The sequence below is a fragment of the Zea mays genome, chromosome 8 (genome assembly GCF_902167145.1).
Source record: "Zea mays cultivar B73 chromosome 8, Zm-B73-REFERENCE-NAM-5.0, whole genome shotgun sequence".
Lineage (NCBI taxonomy): Eukaryota > Viridiplantae > Streptophyta > Magnoliopsida > Poales > Poaceae > Zea > Zea mays.
The window spans coordinates 35,394,913-35,418,294 of NC_050103.1; the positions used below are offsets into that span (position 1 = coordinate 35,394,913).

The following is a 23,382-nucleotide window of genomic DNA, read 5'->3' on the forward strand; positions in this document are numbered from 1 at the left end:
AATGCCAAAAGAGAGCATCACTAACCCTAGCGAAGGTGGTTTAGTTCGATTGAAATATTCCTTTAGGTTTGGAGACCAGTTTATCGAACCAGATGATGACTGGCTGAAATGTGTTGAAAATACTAGTGATGAACTACTTGGAGCATACTCCAAGTCTGAAGATAATGCACTATCTACGGCCTTCGGGAGCCGAAAAAAGAAAAGACTAAATATGGTTTTTGATGCTATTGGATTTGTGTATCCTGACTATCGCTACCCGCCGTGGGGTCAGAAAAGAAAGGGTGCAACTTCTGGAAAGGCTGCTGCTTCGGCTGCTTCAAGCGAGCCTGCACCGAAGAGGAAAAGGTTAAAGGTCCTTATGCACCGACCGCGCTACATTGAACCGGCCATAGTGCCTGAATTTGGTGGTGAAACTTCTTCAGCTATTGAAGCAAGAGGACCTGCTCCTACGCAGAGGATTGAAGAGCCGGTTGCAATGCCGAAGACTGACAAAATTGAGGAACCAAGAATCGAAGGGACGAAAACATTAGAAGTTCTAAGCCCTTCGGCAGGAGTGGCGGTGCCGAAGGCACAAAAAGGTCTAGCAGCGAACCCCAAGAGAAAAAGGATGGCCAATGTACTAGATGTGCTGGAGACGATAAAAGCTTCAAGCTCTACTCCAGAGAAAATTGCCAAGGCTTCGAAAGTGCAAATTGAAACTGAAACAAAACTGACCGAAGCCGAAGCTACAATGAGCCAGGCTAGCGCCGAAGCTGGGCCTTCAGATCCCGCCAAGGAGAAACCCTCGGAAATTGGAGAAAAGGCAACGGAGGAAGAAGCTATAGAACAGATTTTGCCTGGAAAAGCTGCCGCTCCTACTCCCGAAGCGCCTTCCAAAGTCCTTGATTATATTATTCGACACGCTTCAGGAAAAAGATTATCTGAAGAAGAAATTTTTGAAGCTAAACACTATGCCCGAGAACTGAAGTACCCGAAAGGGGCCTTAGTGTTTAATGGCACAGATGAAGATGACTTCTTGTATTGCCTCCCAGACAATAAAGAATTATCTGTCTGCCGGGAAATGACCAGAAGTATGGGGTTTCCGAAGCTTGAAGCTAGCCTCTGCGCCATGACGAAGGACGATCTTGCGGATAGCCTTGCATACAACAGACTGAAGGTACGAAAATTGTGTATTTGGAAGTTTATGAATTTTGAATTAGTCTTTTGTTCTTATATTAATCCATTCATTCTTCTCGTATAGGGCTTAATACTTAGCAATGCCTTAAGGGCGCAAAAGAATGCTGAAGACGAGAGCTACACTATTGCTCTCAACAACCTTCGAACAGAGGTTATTAGGCTGAGAAACGAAGCTTTGGAAAAAGACAAAATCCTACTTACATTGGTGGACAAAGTAAAGGGAGATGAAGCTAACTTCAAGGCTCAATCTGAAATCCAAAGGAATGAGACTGAAAACCTTCAAAAGCAACTGGCTGAAGCCAAATTAAAATGCGCTGTTGCCGAAGCTGAACGAGATGCCAGTGATTACTGGAAAAATTATTGTGAAAAAACAGTTGCAGAGCTTCGCGCATCAAAAGAGAGATGTTTTGAAAAATCTGTGGAGTGCGTAAAAAAGATAAAGACTAGCTTCGCCAACGTGGGCGCGTACTCGAGCGAAGACAACTTCATAAGAGGCGATCCTGAGGGCGTAATTGAGTGGATCAGCAGCGAAGCCGAAGCTTTTGAAGAAATTTTGAGGGACCGCGGGGACGTCTGCGCGTTTTCTGGTGCGAGGGGAATTGCAGCTATTTTGGAGAAGGCGGGGTGCGAACATGTTAAAACTTTGGCCCAGGCCGAAGCTGCCTTCTCTATTGACAATACGAAGGACCCCTCGGCCGAAGCAAGCTCAATAGGCGGAAAATTTTTCACTGACATCTGGGAAAATGGCGACCGAGGGATGGCCCATGAAATAATGAAAAAGAGCGAAAAAGATATTCATGACACTCGAGAAGCAGCGAAAGCAGCTGAAAAAGCTACGAAACTTGAAAGACGGATAGGTATTACTTGATGTCTTTTAACTTTACTGTTATTTATTTTTGTGACTTCGAACTAACTCATGTCTTCTACCGCAGCTGAACTATCTCCTCCCCCAGACCCATTCGACCCACTGGCCGACCCAGAGGCAGAAAAAACAATAGAAATTATTAATATGGCTGAAGCTATGGTAGGCGAAGTCGTTACCAAATTGCTGACCGAAGCTGCAGATAAAGTTATGAAGGAAGAAGAGTAGCTGTTGTAAAAACATTTTTTAAGATATTAATGTAATATTTACTGAACTAAGTCTGTAATACTTGATGTTTGTATCTTCGAATGTAATATGTAAATTGTTTGTAATTCAGTTCTTTACGATGCATGAAACTTTACATACATACCATTTTTTGAGCCTTCGGCGAAAAAACACCTTCCCTTCTTTTCATGCTTCGTGAAGAAATTCATACTTCGTAGATAACATCCAAGCGTCGTAAAAACATTAATGCTTTGTGAACAATAGATTTCTCCCTCCACATCAGAGCTGATGAAGCTGTACCTCTTCAAAACTTATTTTGTGTCTTAGCACAATTTCACTTTTCCGAAGCATTCTCCGAAGATCAATATTGTATCCCCTTCTTGTGCCATTGATGTGATATGATGTTTGATATCATGTTATGCGAAATAATGTGATGATGTTATGTCATGCAAAATGATGTTTATGTCGAAGACACACACTCACACCCCCATAGTGAAATACACAATCTCTTTGCCGCATATTTTTTGGCTTCACCGTTTATTTTTCGGTGTATCAGCGCTGACTTTTCGCTGTAAGTTCTGCATTCTCTTAGGAACGTCTTTTGAACTTCTTCGCCTTCTATTTCAGTGGTATTCGCGTTGACTTTTCGCGCTTCACCTTATATTTCGGCGGTATTTGGCTCTGCATTCCCTTTGGAACGACTTTTGAGCAGAAAACTTACATTGCGCTCCCTTAGGAACGACTTTTTGTAGCTTCGGCAAACTTACGATGCATTCCTTAGAACAACTTTTTGTAGCTTCGGTGATACTTGTAATGTGATTTTTATCCCCGTGTTCCCTTAGGAACGACTTTTGCGCTTCAGCGACTTTTTGGACCTCGTGCGTCTACGGAGAAGATATATTTCACTGTGGCAAGAACGAAGCTATTACAAGAAATTGAAAATGGCAATAAAACTAGGTTTACAATAATTGTTCCTTATTAAAAAGAAAATGACAATGAATATGAAATCTGTTTCAGGGGTAGGATATCTCTCAATAGATATATTTTGATTCTGGCACAGTACTGTTGACTGTGCGAGCTTCAGACTCCTCCCTGAAATCTCGCTGGTGATGGGTCTGTTGGCTCCCTTCTGGCTGCTGGCCTCATGAATATGCAGGTTGTAGTGGTGGCAGAGGTGGAGGTTGTGGTCAAGATGCCTGTGGCTGACTAGCCAAAGCAACAGAAGCTGCAGGATGGTTACCCACATACTCTGGTATGTAGGGTGAGTGATACAAAGCAATATGCATGACCTGTTTCGGCTGGTTCTGCTGAGCTGCGACTTCTGCTATTTCCTTTTGTTTCTGAATGGTGACATGGCACATCCTTGTAGTATGGCCCTTGTCCTCACCACAGAATAAGCAATAAATTTTTCTAGGCTGATCCCCAAACCTTCCTCCGAAGCCCCTGCGCGTCTGCCTCTTGGAGCTGGCTGCCGGAAAGAGCTTTGTTGCTGCCCCGAAGCTTGTGAGGAATACTGTGGCCTTTGTTGTTGACTTCCTCTATCGTCACTCTGAGTGGAGTGAATTGACCTAACATGCCTTGGGTGGATTCTTCCTCCGAAGCCCCTGGTCATCTCAGAGAACCTGTAGGCTTCCTCCCTTCTTTGGCGAAAGTCATTGTCAGCCCGGATGTATTCATCCATCTTTTGAAGCAGCTTCTTCAAAGTCTGTGGAGGCTTTCTAGCAAAATACTGGGCAGTAGGTCCTGGACAAAGCCCCTTAATCATGGCCTCAATGACAATTTCATTGGGCACTGTAGGCGCTTGTGCTCTCAGGCGCAAGAACCTTCGGACATATGCTTGGAGATACTCCTCATGATCTTGCGTGCATTGAAACAGAGCCTGAGCTGTGACTGGCTTCGTCTGAAAGCCCTGGAAACTTGTCACCAGCATATCCTTGAGCTTCTGCCATGAAGTAATAGTTCCTGGCCGAAGAGAAGAATACCACGTTTGGGCCACATTCTTAACTGCCATGATGAAGGACTTGGCCATGACAGTTGCATTGCCTCTGTATGAAGATATAGTTGCTTCATAACTCATCAAAAACTGCTTCGGATCTGAATGTCCATCATACATGGGGAGCTGAGGTGACTTGTATGATGAAGGCCATGGCATAGCCTGCAGTTCTGCTGCCAAGGGAGAAGCATCGTCAAAGGTAAAGGTATCATGATTAAAATCATCATACCATCCATCCTCGTTGAAGAATCCTTCTTGGTGAAGCTCCCTATGTTGGGGCCTTCGCTCTTGTTCGTCTTGGGAAAGATGGCGTACTTCTTCAGTGGCTTTGTCAATCTGCCTTTGAAGATCGGCTAGTCGGGCCATCTTCTCCTTCTTCCTTTGTACTTGTTGATGAAGCATCTCCATGTTTCTGATTTCTTGGTCCAACTCCTCCTCTTGGAGTGTTGGACTAGTGGCCTTCCTCTTTTGGCTTCGGGCCTCTCGAAGAGAAAGGGTCTCCTAGTTTGGGTCCAGTGGCTGCAGAGCGGCAGCCCCTATCGCTGAAGCTTTCTTCGGTGGCATGACGAAGGTCAGTGCTTGCCGAAGGTGGTCGAAAAGGATTCACCGGAGGTGGGCGCCAATGTTGGTGACTTGTTCTCTGGTGCTATGAATTAAGAACAAGGCAACACAAAAATGTTAAATGTTAATGCCCTTCATCCTTCGAGACATTATTTCCCTTAGGATATAATAATCTTCAGACGAAGGTCATGAAGGACGTACCTTTATCATTGCAGTATACGATAATAAAAGGAGAATCATATGGAATGTAAGAGATAACATGAACAATTATGTAACATTATCAACTCATTTCTATTTTATTATCATAGAAAAATAGAAATGATATCAAATTACAAATGTATCTTCGGCTTGATAGAATGTAAAAGTACAAATGTGATGCACGAGCAAATGCAAGTCCGCGTGAACAGTACGGGGGTACTGTTCATTTATTTATAGGCACGGGACACAGCCCATGTGAAATTACATTCATGCCCTTTACATTTGTTAATGACTATAAGGTAATTCATCGAGGTCTAAATAGCCTTTTCCCCTTTAAGTCGGTTCCCTTTCCTGCTGTCATGCCGAAGCTCCCTTGCGCGTAGCTTCGGCGCTGCATCAATTTTCGTATTGTTCGTGCTTCTCACACTGTGGTTCTAATCCGAAGGTACCTGTTCATATATTACAACTCCGGAAACATTGTTAAATCATGTTTGGAGGACGTTCTGAAGACGAAGGCCCCCAACAGTCACGCCACTAGAGTTGAGTCGGCAACGGCTTCAACTGGTGGCACAACCCGGGGACGGTCGAGACAGCACATCAGCAACTCCCCTCCCCGGGACCGACACCACAATCATCAATAGGAGGACACGTGTGGAGTATCTGCGCTTACTCCGCGTCTCAGGGCCATCCAGTGGCCCCCAAACTTCAAAGTCTCCAACGTTGACAAATACGAGCCCAAGCAGGACCCCACAGGCTGGTTGGCCGTCTATACAACTGCAAACCGAGCCGCTAGTGCAACTAAAGACGTAATGACTGCGTACTTGCCCATCTTCCTCGGGCAAGATGCATTGCAATGGCTACGACACCTACCGCGACACTGCATCGACGATTGGAGCGACTTCAGTCGGCGCTTTATTGCTAACTTCCAATCCCTCTCCAACAAGCCGGCACAGCCGTGGGACCTCAAATCCATCAGGCGTCGGGGGGGGGGGGATGAAACACTTTGGTCGTACCTCAAGAGGTTTCAGACCATGAGAAATCGCATCCCCGAGGTCGCTGAAGCAGTAGTAATTGAGGACTTCTACCGGGAATCTAATGACTCGGCTTTCGTCTGAGCCATACTGCAAAAGGCGCCGACCACCTTCGAGCAGTTGTTCTGGGAAGCGGACCTCTGCATCACTGCCGACGAACGGGCTTAGGACCTCATCAGGGGGGCGAAGCCTGCTCCGTCTGCACCACGGCGTGACGCGAACCAATAACCCGACAAGCGTTGGGAGAAGAGGCCTCGTGAAGAGGTTCATGATGCTGGACCACCCGTCTCTCGTGCCCGAGGTGCACCCCGCGGAGGCGAGCGGACACTGGATGACATCCTCGATGCCCAGTGCCCGTATCACAAGGATATGCGCCATACCTTGCGGAACTGTAGAGACTTCAAGCATTCTGTCGGGAATGGCCGACCGTTCCAACCTCTACTACCTCCCCCACCGCGAGGGGGGCCCAACGAGCCTCGGCGACCTCAGCAGTAGGAAGGGGGAGGAGGTGGAGCATTCCCGTGCGTCGACGGGGAGGTCAACGTCATCTTCGGAGGACACGGGTCGCAGGAGAACAAAAGGCAACAGAAGCTCAACGACCGACAGATGCTGGTGGCAACCACCAGTGCCCCTGCCCCTATCGGTGTTCAGAATGCCCGATCACCTTTACCCGGGCGAATCAATGGCTCAACTTCGATCATCCGGGCAAGTATCCGCTCCTCATCGATCCGTTGATCCGAGAGAGAAGGGTAAAAAAGTATTAGTGGACGGGGGAAGCAGCATCAACGTCACCTTCCCCCGGACACTCCTAGGCTTGGGGGATGCACTCAAAGAGCTCCACGAGTCAGACACCCCTTTCTTCGGCATTGTGCCGACCGAAGGAGAATACCCGCTCGGACACATCTACATGCCCGTTACCTTTGGAACTCCGGAAAACTACAGAACCGTGTTCCTGAGGTTCGAGGTGACGAGTTTCGAATGCGGATACAATGCCATCATTAGCAGGCCAGGATTGGCAAAATTCATGGCCATTCCTCATTATTCTTACATGATATTGAAGATGTCAGGGCCACAAGGGATCATCACCGTGCGCACTGACTTCCAAGGCGCCACGGAATGTTTCCGAGTAGCTATCCAGGCGGCCCTCACTACTAAACCACCGACGACTTCCTCCGTGTAGGATAACACAAAGCCTGAGGGAGACCTCAAATTACCTATGAATGAAACTTAAGCCGTGACCTCTATGCGGCCGACTGGGGAGACAAAAAGGATCTACCTTGGGTTCGCTGATGAACGCAAGACTGCCATCATCAGCTCCAGCCTGGACAACAAATAGGAAAGCGCGCTTGTCCGGTTCCTGCAAGATAACCAAGACGTATTCGCATGGTAGCCTGTGGATATGCTGAGAGTCCCAAGAGAATTGGCCGAGCACAAACTGAAGGTTTATCCCCAAGCAAGGCCGATCCGACAAAATCTGCATCGTTTCACGCATGATAAGAGAGAGGCTATTCGCGTCGAGCTAGCTCGCTTAATCGCAGCAGGGTTCATTAGAGAAGTACTGCATCCTAAGTGGCTAGCAAATCCTGTTCTTGTACTCAAAAAGAATAAATTGGATTGGTGCATGTGCGTCGACTATACGGATGTCCGAAGGATCCCTTCGGACTCCCTAGAATAGATCAGGTGGTTGATTCGACCGCTGGATGTTTTATGTTGTCCTTCCTGGATTGCTATTCTGGATACCATCAGATCAGCTTAGCAAAAGAAGATGAGGAAAAGACTGCATTCATTACCTCGTTTGGAGCTTTCTGCTGTACCTCCATGTCGTTCTGCCTCAAGAACGCAGGAGCGACTTATCAGAGAGCTATTCAAACATGCTTAGCTGATCACTTGGACAAGCGGGTAGAAGCTTATGTTGATGATGTGGTGATGAAAACAGAAAACTCAGAAAACTTCTTCGAAGATTTGCAGCTGGTCTTCAACAGCCTGAGGTGATACCGGTGGAAGCTCAATCCAGAGAAATGTGTTTTCGGAGTACCAGTAGGGAAGTTACTTGGATTCATTGTCAGCCATCAAGGAATCGAAGCTAACCCAGAAAAAATCGAAGCCATCATGAGAATGGAAGCGCCACGATCACAGAAGAAAGTGCAGAGGCTTACTGGATGCATGGCAGCCTTGAGCAGGTTCATATCAAGGCTAGGCGAAAAAGGCCTACCGTTCTACAAATTGCTCAAGAAGGTGGACAAGTTTCAGTGGACCACAGAAGCACAGGAAGCTCTAGAAGCATTAAAAAAGTTCCTGACCACGCCACCAGTACTCAAGCCGCCACGCCGAGCCACACCGAATCAGCCGGCAGAAGATCTGTTGTTATACATCTCCTGCACGACTCATGTGGTGAGTACCACGTTAGTATTCGAGCGGGTGGAGGAAGGACACACATACCTAGTACAGCATCCAGTTTACTTCATCAGCGAAGTTCTGGGACCCTCTAAAAAGAAGTATCCCCAAGTTCAAAAACTGTTGTACGTGGTACTTCTAACTGCTCGCAAGCTCTGTCACTACTTTGATGACCACAAAGTCATAGTAGTCACCAGATTTCTAATAGGGGATATTCTTCACAACAAAGAAGCCATCGGAAGAATAGCCAAGTGGGCCTGCGAGCTAGGAGCTCATGACATAGAGTTTCGGCCTCGCACAGAAGTAAAGACTCAAGCACTAGTTGACTTCGTATCAGAATGGACTGAGCAACAAGTTCCTGACAACCCGGAGGCTACTGAAGTATGGCTAATGTATTTTGATGGCTCGCTGAAGCTGTAGGGAGCAGGAGCAGGGATCCTCTTCATTGCCCGTGGAGGTGAACAACTCAAGTACGCGTTTCAGCTATTATTCCCAACATCAAATAATGCAACAGAATACGAGGCACTAATCCATGGGTTGAACATTGCCATATCACTGGGCGTTAAGAAGTTGATGGTATACGAAGATTCACTAGTGGTCATAAGCCAGATAAATAAAGATTGGTATTGCTCGACTGATTTTATGGGCAAGTACTGTACAGCCGCCCAAAAATTAGAAGACAAGTTTGAAGGGTTGGAATTCCATCACGTGGAAAGAGACCGCAATGCAGCAGCAGACGCGTTGTCGAAGCTAGGATCTAGTCAGGCCCAGGTCCCACCCGGAGTCTTCGTCCAGGAAGTATCACGCCCAAGTATTCCCTCAGATTAGGCGAAAGAATGCAACACCTTGAGCCAACCAGAATCAGACCCTAATGATTGGAGAGAGCCTATCATCAGGTACATAAAGAATGAAGAAGAACTGGATGATAAGGCTGTAGCAGAATGCATCACGAGACAGTCAGCCCACTACACCCTCATAGGGGCGCACTGTATAGAAGGGGTGCGACAGGAGTCCTCATGAAGTGCATTTCCTCAACTACTGGGAAGCAGCTATTGGATGAAATCCATGCTGGACAATGTGGAATACATGCAGCATCCAGAACTCTAGTTGGGAAAGTTTTTAGGTCTGGTTTCTATTGGCCAACAGCAAAGAGTGATGCCGCCCAGTTAGTCCAGAGATGTGAAGCTTGCCAGTTCTTGTCAAAGCAACAACATTTACCGGCATAGCTGTTGCAGACCATACATGTAACATGGCCATTTACGTGCTGGGGGCTGGACATGATTGGACCCTTCAAGAAAGCTCAGGGAGGCTATACCCACGTGCTGGTTGCCATTGACAAGTTCACCAAATGGATAGAGTACAAGCCTATTGCTTCTTTAACCACAGCCAAGGCAGTGGAGTTCATACAAGACATAATATTCAGGTTTGGGATACCGAATAGCATCATAACCGACCTAGGATCCAACTTCACTAGCTTTGAATTATTTGATTTCTGCAAACAACGGAGTATCCAGATCAAGTACGCATTAGTAGCACACCCAAGAGCCAATGGTCAGGTGAAAAGGGCCAATGGAATGATACTGGAAGCACTCAGGAAGAAGGTGTTCGACAAAAATGAAAAGTTTGCATGAAAGTGGATCAGAGAGCTGTCGTATGTGGTTTGGAGCTTGAGAACTCAACCTAGTCGAGCTCTGCATGGAAATATCCCGTTCTTCATGATATATGGTTCGGAGGTAGTACTACCCGCCGACCTCATGTTTGGGGCACCAAGGCTGGTATTTGAAAGCATAGCTGAAGCAGAAGCTACCAGGCTAGAGGATATTGATGTGCTAGAAGAAGAGTGATTGAACACAGCAATTTAGTCAGCCAGATACAAGCAGACCTTAAGGCGCTACCATGATAAAGCCATACGACACCGATCCTTTATAGTGGGAGACTTGGTCCTTCGCCGAATTCTAACGGGGGAAGGACGACACAAGTTGTCACCACTATGGGAAGGGCCATTCATTGTGTCAGAGGTCACTCGGTCGGGATCATACCGGCTTACTCAAATGGATGGTACAGATGTGGGAAATTCATGGAACATAGAGCATCTTAGAAAATTTTACCCTTAGCAAGGCCTCAAAAGCTATCGGAGCAACATTGTACTCTGTAATTGGAGGATCTGTCATCAATAAAGTCTTCATTTTCAAAGGCATTCAAACTACTGACTATCAACTGACTTCGATTCGATTGGACTCGGTATCAACACGCTTACTCGACTTAGGGTGACCACTATACCCTACTAAAGGAGCAATCGGCTTAAATCGGCGACGACTTAAGACGGTGCAACATGCTCGCGCTTACCCGACTTAGGGTGACCACTATACCCTACTAACGGAGCAATCGGCTTAAGTCGGCGATGACTTAAGACGGTGCAACATGCTCACGCTTACTCGACTTGGGGTGACCACTATACCCTACTAACAGAGCAATCGACTTAGGTTGGCAACGACCTAAGACGGTGTTACATGCTCACGCTAACTTGGCTTAGGGTGACCACTATACCCTACTAACAGAGCAATCGGCTTAAGTCGGCGATGACTTAAGATGGTGCAACATGCTCGCGCTTACTCGACTTGGGGTGACCACTATACCCTACTAACGGAGCAGTCGGCTTAGGTCGGCGACGACCTAAGACGATGCTACATGCTCACGCTGACTCGGCTTAGGGGAACCACTATACCCTACTCGCGGGGCAATCGACTCAAGTCAGCAATGATTTAAGTCAGCACGTTACGATCACATCTACCTATCTTAAGGCGACCACTATGCCTTACCAGCCAAGCGATTGGCCTGAGTCAAAAAAAGTTCCAAAACCAGCACGCCACATTTACTTTCACAATTGTTCAGGATGACTGTTATACCCTAACAACAAAAACAATCAGTACTCGAGGAAAATAGAATGTTATACTTGTCAGCACCAAGGACATGTTCTAGTGCCCTACCCACAAAAAATTCAAACACAACCATTACAAGCACATAGAATTCATAGTACATTCAGTGTTTCGCAGGATGTTACTGCATCGAAACGTCTCTGTTGGCAATTTTTTCGCAGGAGCAATCGAGGAAGAAGGTCGACTCGAGGCATCAGGTGCAGCCTTGACGTCGGCGACAATGTCATCAGGAACCACTACACCGGGCCTCCTCATCAAGATCTGCCCCGCGCGAATGGCTTTGTCCATAGCCTTGTCGCGCTGAGCCCTCAGAACGACGCAACTGTCCTCTAAAGCTCGTGACGATGATGGTCCAGATCTGACATAGTGAAGCAGTGGCTCCTTTCCAAAATAGTCAAGTAATTGCTAGTGTCACGATATAACCTGTCTAGATTATCACGAGAGGCCACAAGTGCTCGTCTTTCCTCCTACGAACAAGAATCAACATTCAGCACCCAGTCAACAATAAGCACGACAGAGTCAACTAAGGGAGTTTACCTCATATGCCATCCTTTCTGAGTCAAGCTGAGCATTGAGAGAAGAGTTCAAAGAACACACATCATCGAGAGAAGCAGAAACTCGGGCTAGGTCGGCTTGACCTTAAGAATACTTCTCCTCAAGATCAGAGTACCGCTGGGTTAAGTCGGCTTGACTTTGAAGATATTTCTCCTCAAGATCAGAGTACCGCTGGGTTAAGTCGGCTTGACTTCGAAGATATTTTTCCTCAAGCTTAGAGCACCGCCGGGCCATATCTTACAATGCAGCTGAAAGGGGGTACATGATTAAAAACAGGTTGATCAATAAAAACAACTAAGGAAGAAACGAGGTCACTAACCAGCGTTCGACGCCTTCAAGTCAGCAATCTATTTCTGAAGCAGCAATGGGTTCCACTGCATTAGAGACAGAGCTCCTTCCGGGACAGTGGCACCATGCGACCTCAGCTGAGCAGACATTCCGTCAACCAAAGCCTATGGTCCAAGACAAATGAGTATAGGAAAGATAACTTACCAAGAAGAACGATAAAAAAGCAAGTAGTTGACTTACCTGAAGATTGGAGAGGAATGATGGTAAACCCAAGTCAGGGGGAGCTATGTCATAGCTCGATGGAGGAAGATCAGCCGGAACAATTTGAAGAATGTTGCCAGGGGTGAGCTCAGCCCCACCAGCAGATACTAGACCTCTCGCATCTAGCTTGCCGACCTCCAAGGCGACCTATTTGTTCAAAGCCGTAGAAGCATGCATCGCTGTTGCCCCCATCTGATCTAGGTGGAGACGACCCAACATGGACGTCCATGGAGGTGTGGGAAGGAGAGCTCACTTGAACACCCTCGGGGGGCTGGGTTGCAGCTTGCGCTACCCACCAGAGCCGGATCACTACCGGCAACACCCTCAGGGGCTGGGTTGCAGCTCGCGCTACCCACTAGAGCTGGATCACTACCGGCAACACCCTCGAGGGCTGGGTAACTGCCAGCACCACCCTCGAGGGCTGGGTTTTCTACAGCAGCCGCCTCTAAGGTTGAAGGCTCCCCTGTCACCTCCATGGGAGTCGGGCAACTCGGACCAACGTCTTGACATTGAAGACTGCCTTCCAAAGTCGATGATGCACGAGACACTGCTCGGGATACCTCCAATCCCATGTCTAGAATTTCTAAACAAACAGCCATCACGTCGTTAGCAGTTGGCTCTGATAGCATATCATCAGGGACGACCTCCTCAAGGGCCTAATCAAAATCCGATATTGATAGTCCCTGAAGGTTGACAAGAGCTGACAGAGCTGGAGAAGGAATATCACTCCCCCCCTCACTACCTCTATAATACCGGCTGCTCTTATGAATCATTGGGACTTCTTCTTCTTCTTCTTCATCAAATATACAGACAACAGCCGGTGCATGGTCACACCCATTGGGTTCAACCTCAGGAAGGACACAGCCATTGGGATCAACCTCAGGAAGGACACACCCATTAGGATCAACCTCAAGAAGGACACACCCATTGGGATCAACCTCAGAAAGGACCTCTGCTGGCACTTCATCACGAGCTGGAGCAGAAGGACCTGCATCCTGGTCCAAGCATGACAGTCGCCGAAACCGCCTCTTCTTCTTCTTCTTCTTCTTCTTCTTTTCCTCAACAGGTGCAGTCGGGCGGCTAACTTGGTGGGGACACTTTGGGCGAGCACCCTCAGGCTTCCGAGTCTCCACTGCTTTGTCAAGCTCTTGTCCAACTTTGATAGCCATCGACCCAGCATGGGTCGAGTCGGAAGATTCCCCAGCCAACATTCCAAGCATAACATCTATCTCTGCATCGTCTGGGCTAGCTGGCATCTCAAAATGAGCTTGTTTTTCATCATTGGGAAGATTCCGAAGAGGGGCAATCAGAGCCTCAATGTCCTCCGGAGAGGGTCGCACTCTAAGACACAGACCACCATCACTAGCAGGAGGGTTGGACACAAATTCAGAAAATGACCTATGAGGTGGCATATTCCAGGCATAATAGGCAACAGGAGCACCAACATTTGACACTCTGCCCCTCAGAATCATGTCCAGTCGGCTCACCAGATCTTCAGTGGGAGTTCTCTTGTTGGTGACCCGGGTAGAGTCATTGATACCACTGTACAGATAAGCTAGGTATGCCCTATCTTTCAAAGGTTGAATATTCTTGAAGACGAAATCAGCAACCACAACTCAGCAGTCAAACCTCTGTCTTTCAATAAGCAGACCTCAGCAAGCAACACTTTTGCCTCTGTTACCTCCGAAGGGGTCAGAGATTCTACCCAGCTTGGAGTACGGACATCTGGCTGCCTCCCCGACCGAGGGGGAAGGGACTTGCGATGATTCTCCACGATGAACCACTCGAGGCGCCACCCCTTGATGCTATCCTTCAGAGGGATGTCGAGGTACTCTGATTTCGTCCCATGACGCAGTTCCAGACTAGCGCCGCCAACAAGTTGGTGCTGTCCCCCAGCCATCCCGGGCCGACAATGATACAGATACTTCCAGAGGCCGAAATGGGGAAGAATCCCGAGATAGACCTCACACAGATGAAGAAAAATGGAAACTTGCAAGATAGAATTAGGGTTCAAGTGGGTCAAGTTCAGATTGTAAAAATCAAGGAGACCGCGGAAGAAGGGAGAAACAGGAAGAGCGAGACCACGGATAAGAAAGGGAACATAGACAACGGACTCATGAGTGTCCTCCGTCGAAACAGTAACTCCGCGGCAAATCCGCCAAGAACAGAGTTCTTTTGGAGGCAAAACCCCGACATCCACAAGGCGCAGAAGATCAAACTCTAAAATTACAGACATATGGTTACCCGCGAATGACAACTGACTGTTGGGGTCGATTGGCGGGATGATAGCCACGGTGGAGCTCTGTTTCTTCCGTTTCGGCGCCATCGCAATCTCGCCGGTGGAACGAACATGAGCGAAATCTAAGGAAAACAGGGGAGTGATTTGAGGCGGAAATGTGAAGTTAGGGCTCAGAAATTAAAAGCGCACGCCGACATGAGCATAAATGGGGTTTTCTCGGGTTGGGTGCCATTTCTAAAAAGTGCCAAGTCAACACTCGGGAAAGTGAGACTTCAGACATAACTCGACCGTTACCTCTAAAATGCCGACAGTGTCAAGTGTAACTCGGCCGTTACCTCTAAAACGCCGACAGTATCAAGCACCACTCGGTCGTTACCTCTAAAACATCGATAGTGTCAAGCATAACTCGGCTGTTAACTCTGAAACGCCAACAATGTCAAGCATAACTCGGTCATTACCTCTAAAACGCCGACAGTGTCAAGCACGACTCGGCAGTTACCTCTAAAACGCTAGTGTCATCAGTTATCGCTAGGTGATTATTTCTAAAAACGTCGGCAGTATTAGGCGCAAAGACGAACTATCAAGCGATTATAAAGATGGAGCGGCGAAAAAACGAAAGTTTGCTCGGAACAACTGAAACTTTTTCATTACATAGTGGAAGGGGTCTTTGCAAACTCAAAGACTGACCCATTATGAATCAGCCTTTTTCCCTTTTTTTACTATATTACATTACTACATTACTCACATTACACTATATTACTAAACACTACTACATTATTTCACTACTACTACTGCTACTACTAATTACCTATACTAATATTTAAGCCAGTGGCGCTTTGCCACTGGCCTTGCTGCTGCTGCTGCCGCCCTTGCTGTCGTCGTCGCCCTTGCCGCCGCCGTTGCCCTTGTCGCCGTCATCGCCGCCGTCACCGCCATCGCCGCTATCGCTCTCGTCGTCGCTGTCGCCGCCGCTCCCTTCCTCGGACGAGTCGAAAGAGTTCTCCTCGTCCGAGGAGACCTCTGACTCATCCGAGCCCTCGAGCCCGGCGCGCTCGACGGACCGGATGTACGTCCACACCTCGGCGGCTATCCCCTGGGATTCGTCCGAGTCGTCGGACGACGCTGTGGGGGAAGCGTAGACCGGAGATCCCTCGGACTCGGAGGAGAACTCCTCCTCCGAGTACTCGGAGTCACCGAAGTCCTCCGACGAAGGACTCGACTCACATTTCCGTTTGTCGCCAAAGCGACGCGGCGAACCCGGACCTTTCTTGTCCTTGCCCATGGCTAGACGGAAGAGAAGAGGGAGTTGGAAAAGAAGCAACAGATGATCAGAGGATATGTGAAGACAACAACAGGGCAAGTAGTCTATTTATAGAGGCTGGAGGCAACTGTTCATCTCCTACCACGCTCACCGAACAGTCGCAAGTATTCAATAAGCAATTCAAATCGCCTGGAAGCAAGTCAGGCAGCAGACGCCGTTTCGCGTAACACGACACCATTTGGACTAAGGTCAACTGCTTGGGCGATATGATTACGCCCCGCGGTCATGTCAAGTTACTACTCCAGGACAGTATGCTAAACGCTCTGTGTACCAAGAAGTCCCTTGTTCACACCCATTGGGAGGGGGACGGCTAGGAATTTTCAATAGATTTTCTGAACAAGTCACATCCATACAGTATACGCAATGAATGTATTAAGACAGAAGGAAGATATCGATAGAGATCAAAGGAAAGCCAAATATAGCTACTGAACTGCAAGTCTAGTCAGCAGAAGCATTGAAGCACAAAGCGAAATGAAGACCAGCCAAGAGCCATCTACCAGACATCCAATCTGTCGCTGATCAAATAAATTTCAAACCTAATAGGGCATGGGCAGACCACGCTGTTCGAGTCCGCAAAAGCATGAGATGAAGACAGTATGCTGGTTTCTAAAGTATGAGAAGAAGATAAAATGCTAGTTTCTAAAGCATGAGACGAAGAAAAAATGTTGATTTCTAAAGCATGAGAAGAAGATAAAATGCTGATTTCTAAAGCATGAGAAGAAGATGCTGGTTTTTAAAGCATGAGACGAAGATAAAATGCTGATTTCTAAAGCATGAGAAGAAGATAAAATGCTAATTTCTAAAGCATGAGACGAAGATAAAATGCTGATTTCTAAAGCATGAGACGAAGACAAAATGTTAATCCCTAAAAGCATGAGATGAAGATCTTTGAGTGGATTATTTTCAATAATCCACTCAAAGCTCGGGGGCTACACCCAATGAATCCTTAACCCCAAAGGACAAAATGCTGATTTCTAAAGCATAAGCTGATGACAGAGTGCCGATTTCTGAAGCATAGGGCGAAGATCGTTGAATGTACCAAAGGAGGACAACAGAAGATTGTTTTCTATTAAGTCACTCAGAGTTCAGAAGCAACGTTCAACAGGTGCGCCCTCGCAGCGCCCATTACCAAAATGAAAATCAAAACCGCACGCTGGACCTAGAATCTTTGGGCCGATTAATTCAAAATCAACTCAAAGTTTGGGGGCCTGTGGGGGACAGATATATCCCCGGGTCCACTAGAAGGCTAGAAGGCCTCGCGAAAGGCTTTGGGCCTATTGTTTCGCAGGAAAGGGCGAACGCGGGCCTAGGCGGCTCGTGGGGTTTGAGCGTTATCCATAGCTCTGATCTGATTCTCCCGCGCGACCACCTTGGATATCGGAACCAAATGAGAATAGGTCGGCAAGATTGTAGGAAGATAAGTTCAGTCGGTTCACTATTACTTATTGATACATCATTATCATACACGCATGTAGTGCCCCACGGTCGGATATTTAAGGCCTAGGGGGCACCCCATCAAGAGGCAGGTCATTCATCAGCCATCTACTCAGTTCTCTAGCATACTAGAGAATTCCCCTGTAACCCACCACATAAATATCCACACCAGAAAGTAGGGTGTTACGCCTCTCCAAGCGGCCCGAACCTGTAGAAAATTCTCTATCGTCTCTCGTGCGTCTTGCACGAACCATCGAGCTACAATCAGCAACACCGTCCTACCCAAAAGCACCTCGAGGGGTAACCCCGGGTGAGCGGTCGGGTCCCAAACACTGACAAGTATCGCTTACAAGATGGGGATCTACACGAGAGAGAGAGAGAGAGAGAGAGAGAAAGCCTTATATCAAAGTGGTTGAATCAATTGCATGGACAAGAGATATAAAGAAGGACAAAGTGAAACAAATTCCTCAACTCTGCTTGGTGACCATTCTTGTGCTAGAGGGTTCTGCTTTGAGATTCTGGCCAAGGAGGCTAATTCTGAAGGGAGGTAGAGAGATAAAGAGCCGACGTAGTGGCTAAAAGAGGTTGATTGCACTGGAAGGCCTTAACCTCAAAAATTGTAAGGGTAATAGGAAATTCCAAAGGGGCAACAAAGCCCAACAGAAAGATTTGTTCAGAAAATATGGTGTTTGTAATTTTTGTAGGGGAGGAACATCTAGAAGAATAAAGAAAAGGAAACTTGCACTTTTAGGGATTTTCAAAGAATAGTTTTGGGGGTATTTGGGGCGGGGTTAAGGGTTGATGAATAGAATCTTTTGAGCATATTTTGAGACCTTCAAGTACTAAATTTGAGGTCTATATCTATGCATTTGAGGACTATACTCATCGGACACGTCTGGTGTGGCATTAGGGTTGGCACCATATACCACATATAGTAATGGCTATTTAGAAACTAATCGTTTTAGGGACACGGGTGTGTCTGTTGCAGTGGAAAAGTGAGCATTAGATATGTCTAGTGTCCTCGAAAATGTTGCGTGGGTTGTAACAACTAGTTTTATCACTTAAGGCTATTTTTATACCCCCTAACTGAGCTTTTTGAGATGTCTTGCTTCTTCTAGTAGCTAAACATCCACTTGAGAGTGAGAAGGATCATTTGCGTAGTGAGACCGCGTCGTTAGTGATCTTATTAGTTATGGAAAGTGACTTGTGTGCAACCACCATTCTCATTAGGCTTGGTGTGGTCAACTGAGAGTCTAGTGCTTATCTTTTTGGTGATTAAAATTTAATTACCTTCATCTTAAACATTATGTTTAATTTAAGTAGGAATTTATAGTGAAGTCCAGTTCAACTTCGTTTCGATTATCATGATCCTTTCATAGTCTTTAGGTTCTATATGGGTGTGTTTGGTTTGAGAAATGAAGTGATTCATCTTTTTCTCATTCCTCACTTTTTTATTTGGTTTGTGGAATAGAATGAGTTGATACATCACCACCCCCATTATCATGAACTAATAATTAGTATATACTTGAGGAGTGGGTTGATTCCATCAAAATTGATGGGATGGACTTATGATGCATCACCTTATGAAGCATAGGTCACTCCACAAACCAAAGACACCATATATTTCTTTAGCTTTATATTAATTACCTCGGAGTGCAGCTAATTTCGATATCTGCCACCATTTCTTCTTATTAAACCAATGCAACTCCCTAACCATTCACACTATCCACGTCCCATGAAAAATCCTAGCCGCTGATGCTTTACATCTAGCCACACGCATGACCGACGGCCAACGCTCCCCGCTAGGCATGCTGTGCTTCTCAACCGTCCCCGTAAAAAAAAGAAAATCCTATACACGTTGGCGCACGTCATTTACTAGTATGGCATTATTACAATAATTAGGTCGGGACGTAACCATTTTCTAGATCCGTATGGTATTATGTTTAATACAAGATTTTTTTTCATGTATGCTCGAATCACATATTTCCGCGAATGATAGCGACAGCATAAAAAGCTTGGTCATAATCTATCTAGTCGGAGTGTTTGATTCATAGACTAATTTTTAGTGTCTCCCTTTTACTCTATTTTAGTCTCTAAATTATCAAATACCAAAACTAAAACTATATTCGTATTTGATAATTTAAGAATTAAAATAAAATAAAATAAATAGATTAAAAATTAGTCCCTAAAAACCAAACATCCTTAAATTGATAATTGTTAACTATATATTAGAACGTATTCATGACCGAATAGGATGCACGTTATGTAACTACTGTAAGTTAAAAGGAAGAGTTTTATAATCTAAACTAGAAATTGCTGATCACATAATCACGACTATTGTTTGTCGTCAATCAAATTCAAGTACTGGATTTAACATCATAGCACAAGTCAAAATACTGAACTAAGTTGACATCACTAGGTTTATTTTGTCTTTCGGAAGGACTAAAAAAGATTTATGCCGTAATGTTTATTAGAAAGATACAAGAAACGAGAAACGATTTAATCTTTTTAGTAAAAACCAGCCTTAAAAAGACAGGACTAGAGAGGTGATGTATCTCCACACTACTCTCACAAATTTAAAATAACAACTAACTAACTAACTGCTCAAACTTCACTATTCCTTCGAAAGAGCCAACTTGATTGCAACGCAACTCAACCAATAACTCAACTCAGCTACTCCACCCACGGTTTTCAGCGTGGGGAACTTAAAAAAAAACTCAAAGCACAACCACTAACACAATCAAAAACAACATGACAAAAGCAGGATCTTCAAGTTATCTAATGATGGTTGTCTTTTATCTCTCACAGACTTCCAACAAACGTCCAACAAACAACTGAAACTCTCAGCTCTCCAGAGTCCAGGGCAGCTCCACACACCAAATAAAAACCCTGCACTTTAGTAATTCCTGCAGGCTTTTGGAGGGCATTATCCCATGCTCAATTAGAAACGTGGGTGCATCCATCTGAGCCTTTTTGGTCAAGGGTCGCTCAAAATAGCGTGCGAAATTCTTGAATGAATCAGCATCCGCATTTTCAAAAAAGCATTGGATCCCAGCATGAGATGTAAAAAAATGCAGCTGTCATCTTCCAGTTTCCGGCTCACCCATGTTATATCGATGTTCATATAATTTCAAGTAGTGATTATACACAAACATGGTTTTCTCGTTTTAAGTAGTGCTTGCGGTGGTTCTTGTTGAAATACAGGTAATCCTGCGGGGCTTCATTGCACACATGTCAAAAAATGAGAGAGGACAGAGGAGAGGAGGAGGAATCCCATGCTTCTTTAAATTCTGCTGCCATTCTGCTACCGTGGGCGTCGTACAGCCCCGTTTCCATAGAGGACAGTCTGCCGCAACCACAAGCCTAGCTTCGTCCACCTCTGAATCAAGAAGCAACTAGGCATGGACGACCGCACCTACAAGGGCGGCATCAAGGCGTACTGGAAGCGCCGGGGCTACTACCGCATGGACGGCGACGCCGCGCGGCGCCGCCAGCCGCTCCCCACCGTGGAGCTCGGAAATGGCGTCTCCCAGGCCCAGGCCCAGGCCCAGCCGCCGGCGGGGGATGGCTCGGGCCGGCGCCGCCGGTGCCGCGGGTGGCGCGTGCGCCGCGGCCAGCTGGGGCGGCGGCTGCTCCGCGCGCTGTCCCCTCGCCGGTGGCTCATGCGGCTCCGCGACGCGTACGTGTCCGCCATGCTGCGGCTGGCCTCCTCCCCCGCCGTCGGGTACGGCGCCGGCGCGCCCTTCTGCGCCACGGCGACCCACGGCGCGGCGGCGGCGGCGGCCTTCGCGCGGCCGGCGCAGCTCAAGGAGTACGACGAGAAGGTGCTGGTGGAGATCTACAGGTCCATACTCGCGCGCGGCGGGCCTCTCGCCGGCGCGCCTGCCGCCGCCACGCTGCGGCTACCGACGGCTGTTTGAGCTTGAGCGGCAGAAGAGACGTGTGTTCTTCTTGCTTATTTTTATTCTTATGTGTCGCGACTTGTACTGAGTTGTAACTTGCGTGCGCCCCACAAGCTAGCGTTTCTTCTTCGTTCCCAATTCGATATCATCAAGTCTTATGTTATGGGCTTGGAGTCCAAAGTCTGGTGCATATTTTTTGCACCGCGGGGGAAAAAAAACGGGCTCTGTCTAAATTATCAAATATGAAAACTAAAACTATTAAACCAATACAACTTCCTAGCCATTCGCACTATCCATGTCCCATAAAAAATCATGGCCGCTGATGCTTTACATCTAGCCGCACGCGTGGCCGACGGCCAACGCTGCCCGCATGCTACACGTGTGTTTCTCAACCGTCCCCTAAAAAAGAAAATCCTATACCCGCGATGGCGCACGTCATTTACTAGTATGGCATTATTACAATAATTAGGCCGGGACGTAACCAGTTTCTAGATCCGCTAACGTATAGCATTATGTTTAATACAAGATTTTTTTTCATGTATGCTCGAATCACATATTTCCGCGAATGATTGCGACAGCATAAAAAGCTTGGTCATAATCTGTCTAGTCGGAGTGTTTGATTTCTATAGACTAATTTTCAGTGTCTCCCTTTTACTTTATTTTAGTTCCTAAATTATCAAATACAAAAACTAAAACTATATTTTAGTTTTTATATTTGATAATTTAAGAATTAAAATAGAATAAAATAAATAGATTAAAAATTAGTTCATATAAACCAAACATCCTTAAATGGATAATTGTTAACTATATATTAGAACGTATTCATGACCAAATAGGATGCACGTTATGTAATTACTGAAGTTAAAAGGAAGAGTTTTATAATCTAAACTAGAAATTGCTGATCACAGAATCACGACTATTGTTTGTCATCAATCAAATTCAAGTACTGGATTTAACATCATAGCACAAGTCAAAATACTGAACTAAGTTGACATCACTAGGTTTATTTTGTTTTTCGGAAGGACTAAAAAAGATTTATGCCGTAATTTTTATTAGAAAGATAAAAGAAACAAGAAACGATTTAATCATTTTAGTAAAAACCAGCCTTAAAAAGACAGGACTATAGAGAGGTGATGTATCTCCACACTACTCTCCCAAATTTTGAATAACAACTAACTAACTAACTGCTCAAACTTCACTATTCCTTCGAAAAGAGCCAACTTGATTGCAACGCAACTCAACCAATAACTCAACTCAGCTACTCCACCCACGGTTTTCAGCGGGGGAAACTTAAAAAAAAAAAACTCAAAGCACAACCACTAACACAACCAAAAACAACATGACAAAAGCAGGATCTTGAAGTTATCTAATGATGGTTGTCTTTTATCTCTCACAGACTTCCAACAAACGTCCAACAAACAACTACTGATAGGGATGAAAGTGGTAATCCGAACTGTTAGAACAAATTTAATATTTTAAAATAGATATATATAAAATTTGATGTTGATCTTTTCTTATGTTATCAAGCACATTAGTACAAATATGAATAAAATATTATATAAGTTGTTTTATGTATTATTTGCTCCCTACAACACAAAAAGTTGAAAAAATTACCGAATTTGTTTCCGAATCCATACCGAAGTTTATATCTATTATTTGAGAAAATGTAGGATGAATTTGAGGTTTACCTTTTATGAATCTTAACAAGCTGGATGTTAAAAACAAGAATACAAATTTGTATTGTATATTTTATATCCTATTTATTCGCAATCAAAGGAAAAACTGATTACCGAATAAATACCGTTTCCGACCGTTTTCATCCCTAACTACTGAAACTCTCAGCTCTCCAGGGCAGCTCCACACACCAAATAAAAACCCTGCACTTTAGTAATTTATGCAGGCTTTTGGGGGGGCATTATCCCATGCTCAATTAGAAACGTGGGTGCATCCATTTGAGCCTTCGCTCAAAATATATAGCGTGCGAAGTTCTTGAACAAATCAGCATT

The 23,382-nt window shown here is 45.9% G+C and overlaps 1 protein-coding gene across 1 annotated transcript; it reads left to right on the forward strand.

Moving 5' to 3' along the window:
- Positions 1 to 20,582: 20,582 nt before the first annotated feature.
- On the forward strand, positions 20,583 to 21,539 carry LOC103635061 (Binding protein). Its single transcript, XM_008657617.4, has one exon. It carries the CDS (start codon positions 20,876 to 20,878, stop codon positions 21,392 to 21,394), a length of 519 nt encoding a protein of 172 aa, XP_008655839.1. The 5' UTR covers positions 20,583 to 20,875; the 3' UTR covers positions 21,395 to 21,539.
- Positions 21,540 to 23,382: the final 1,843 nt, after the last annotated feature.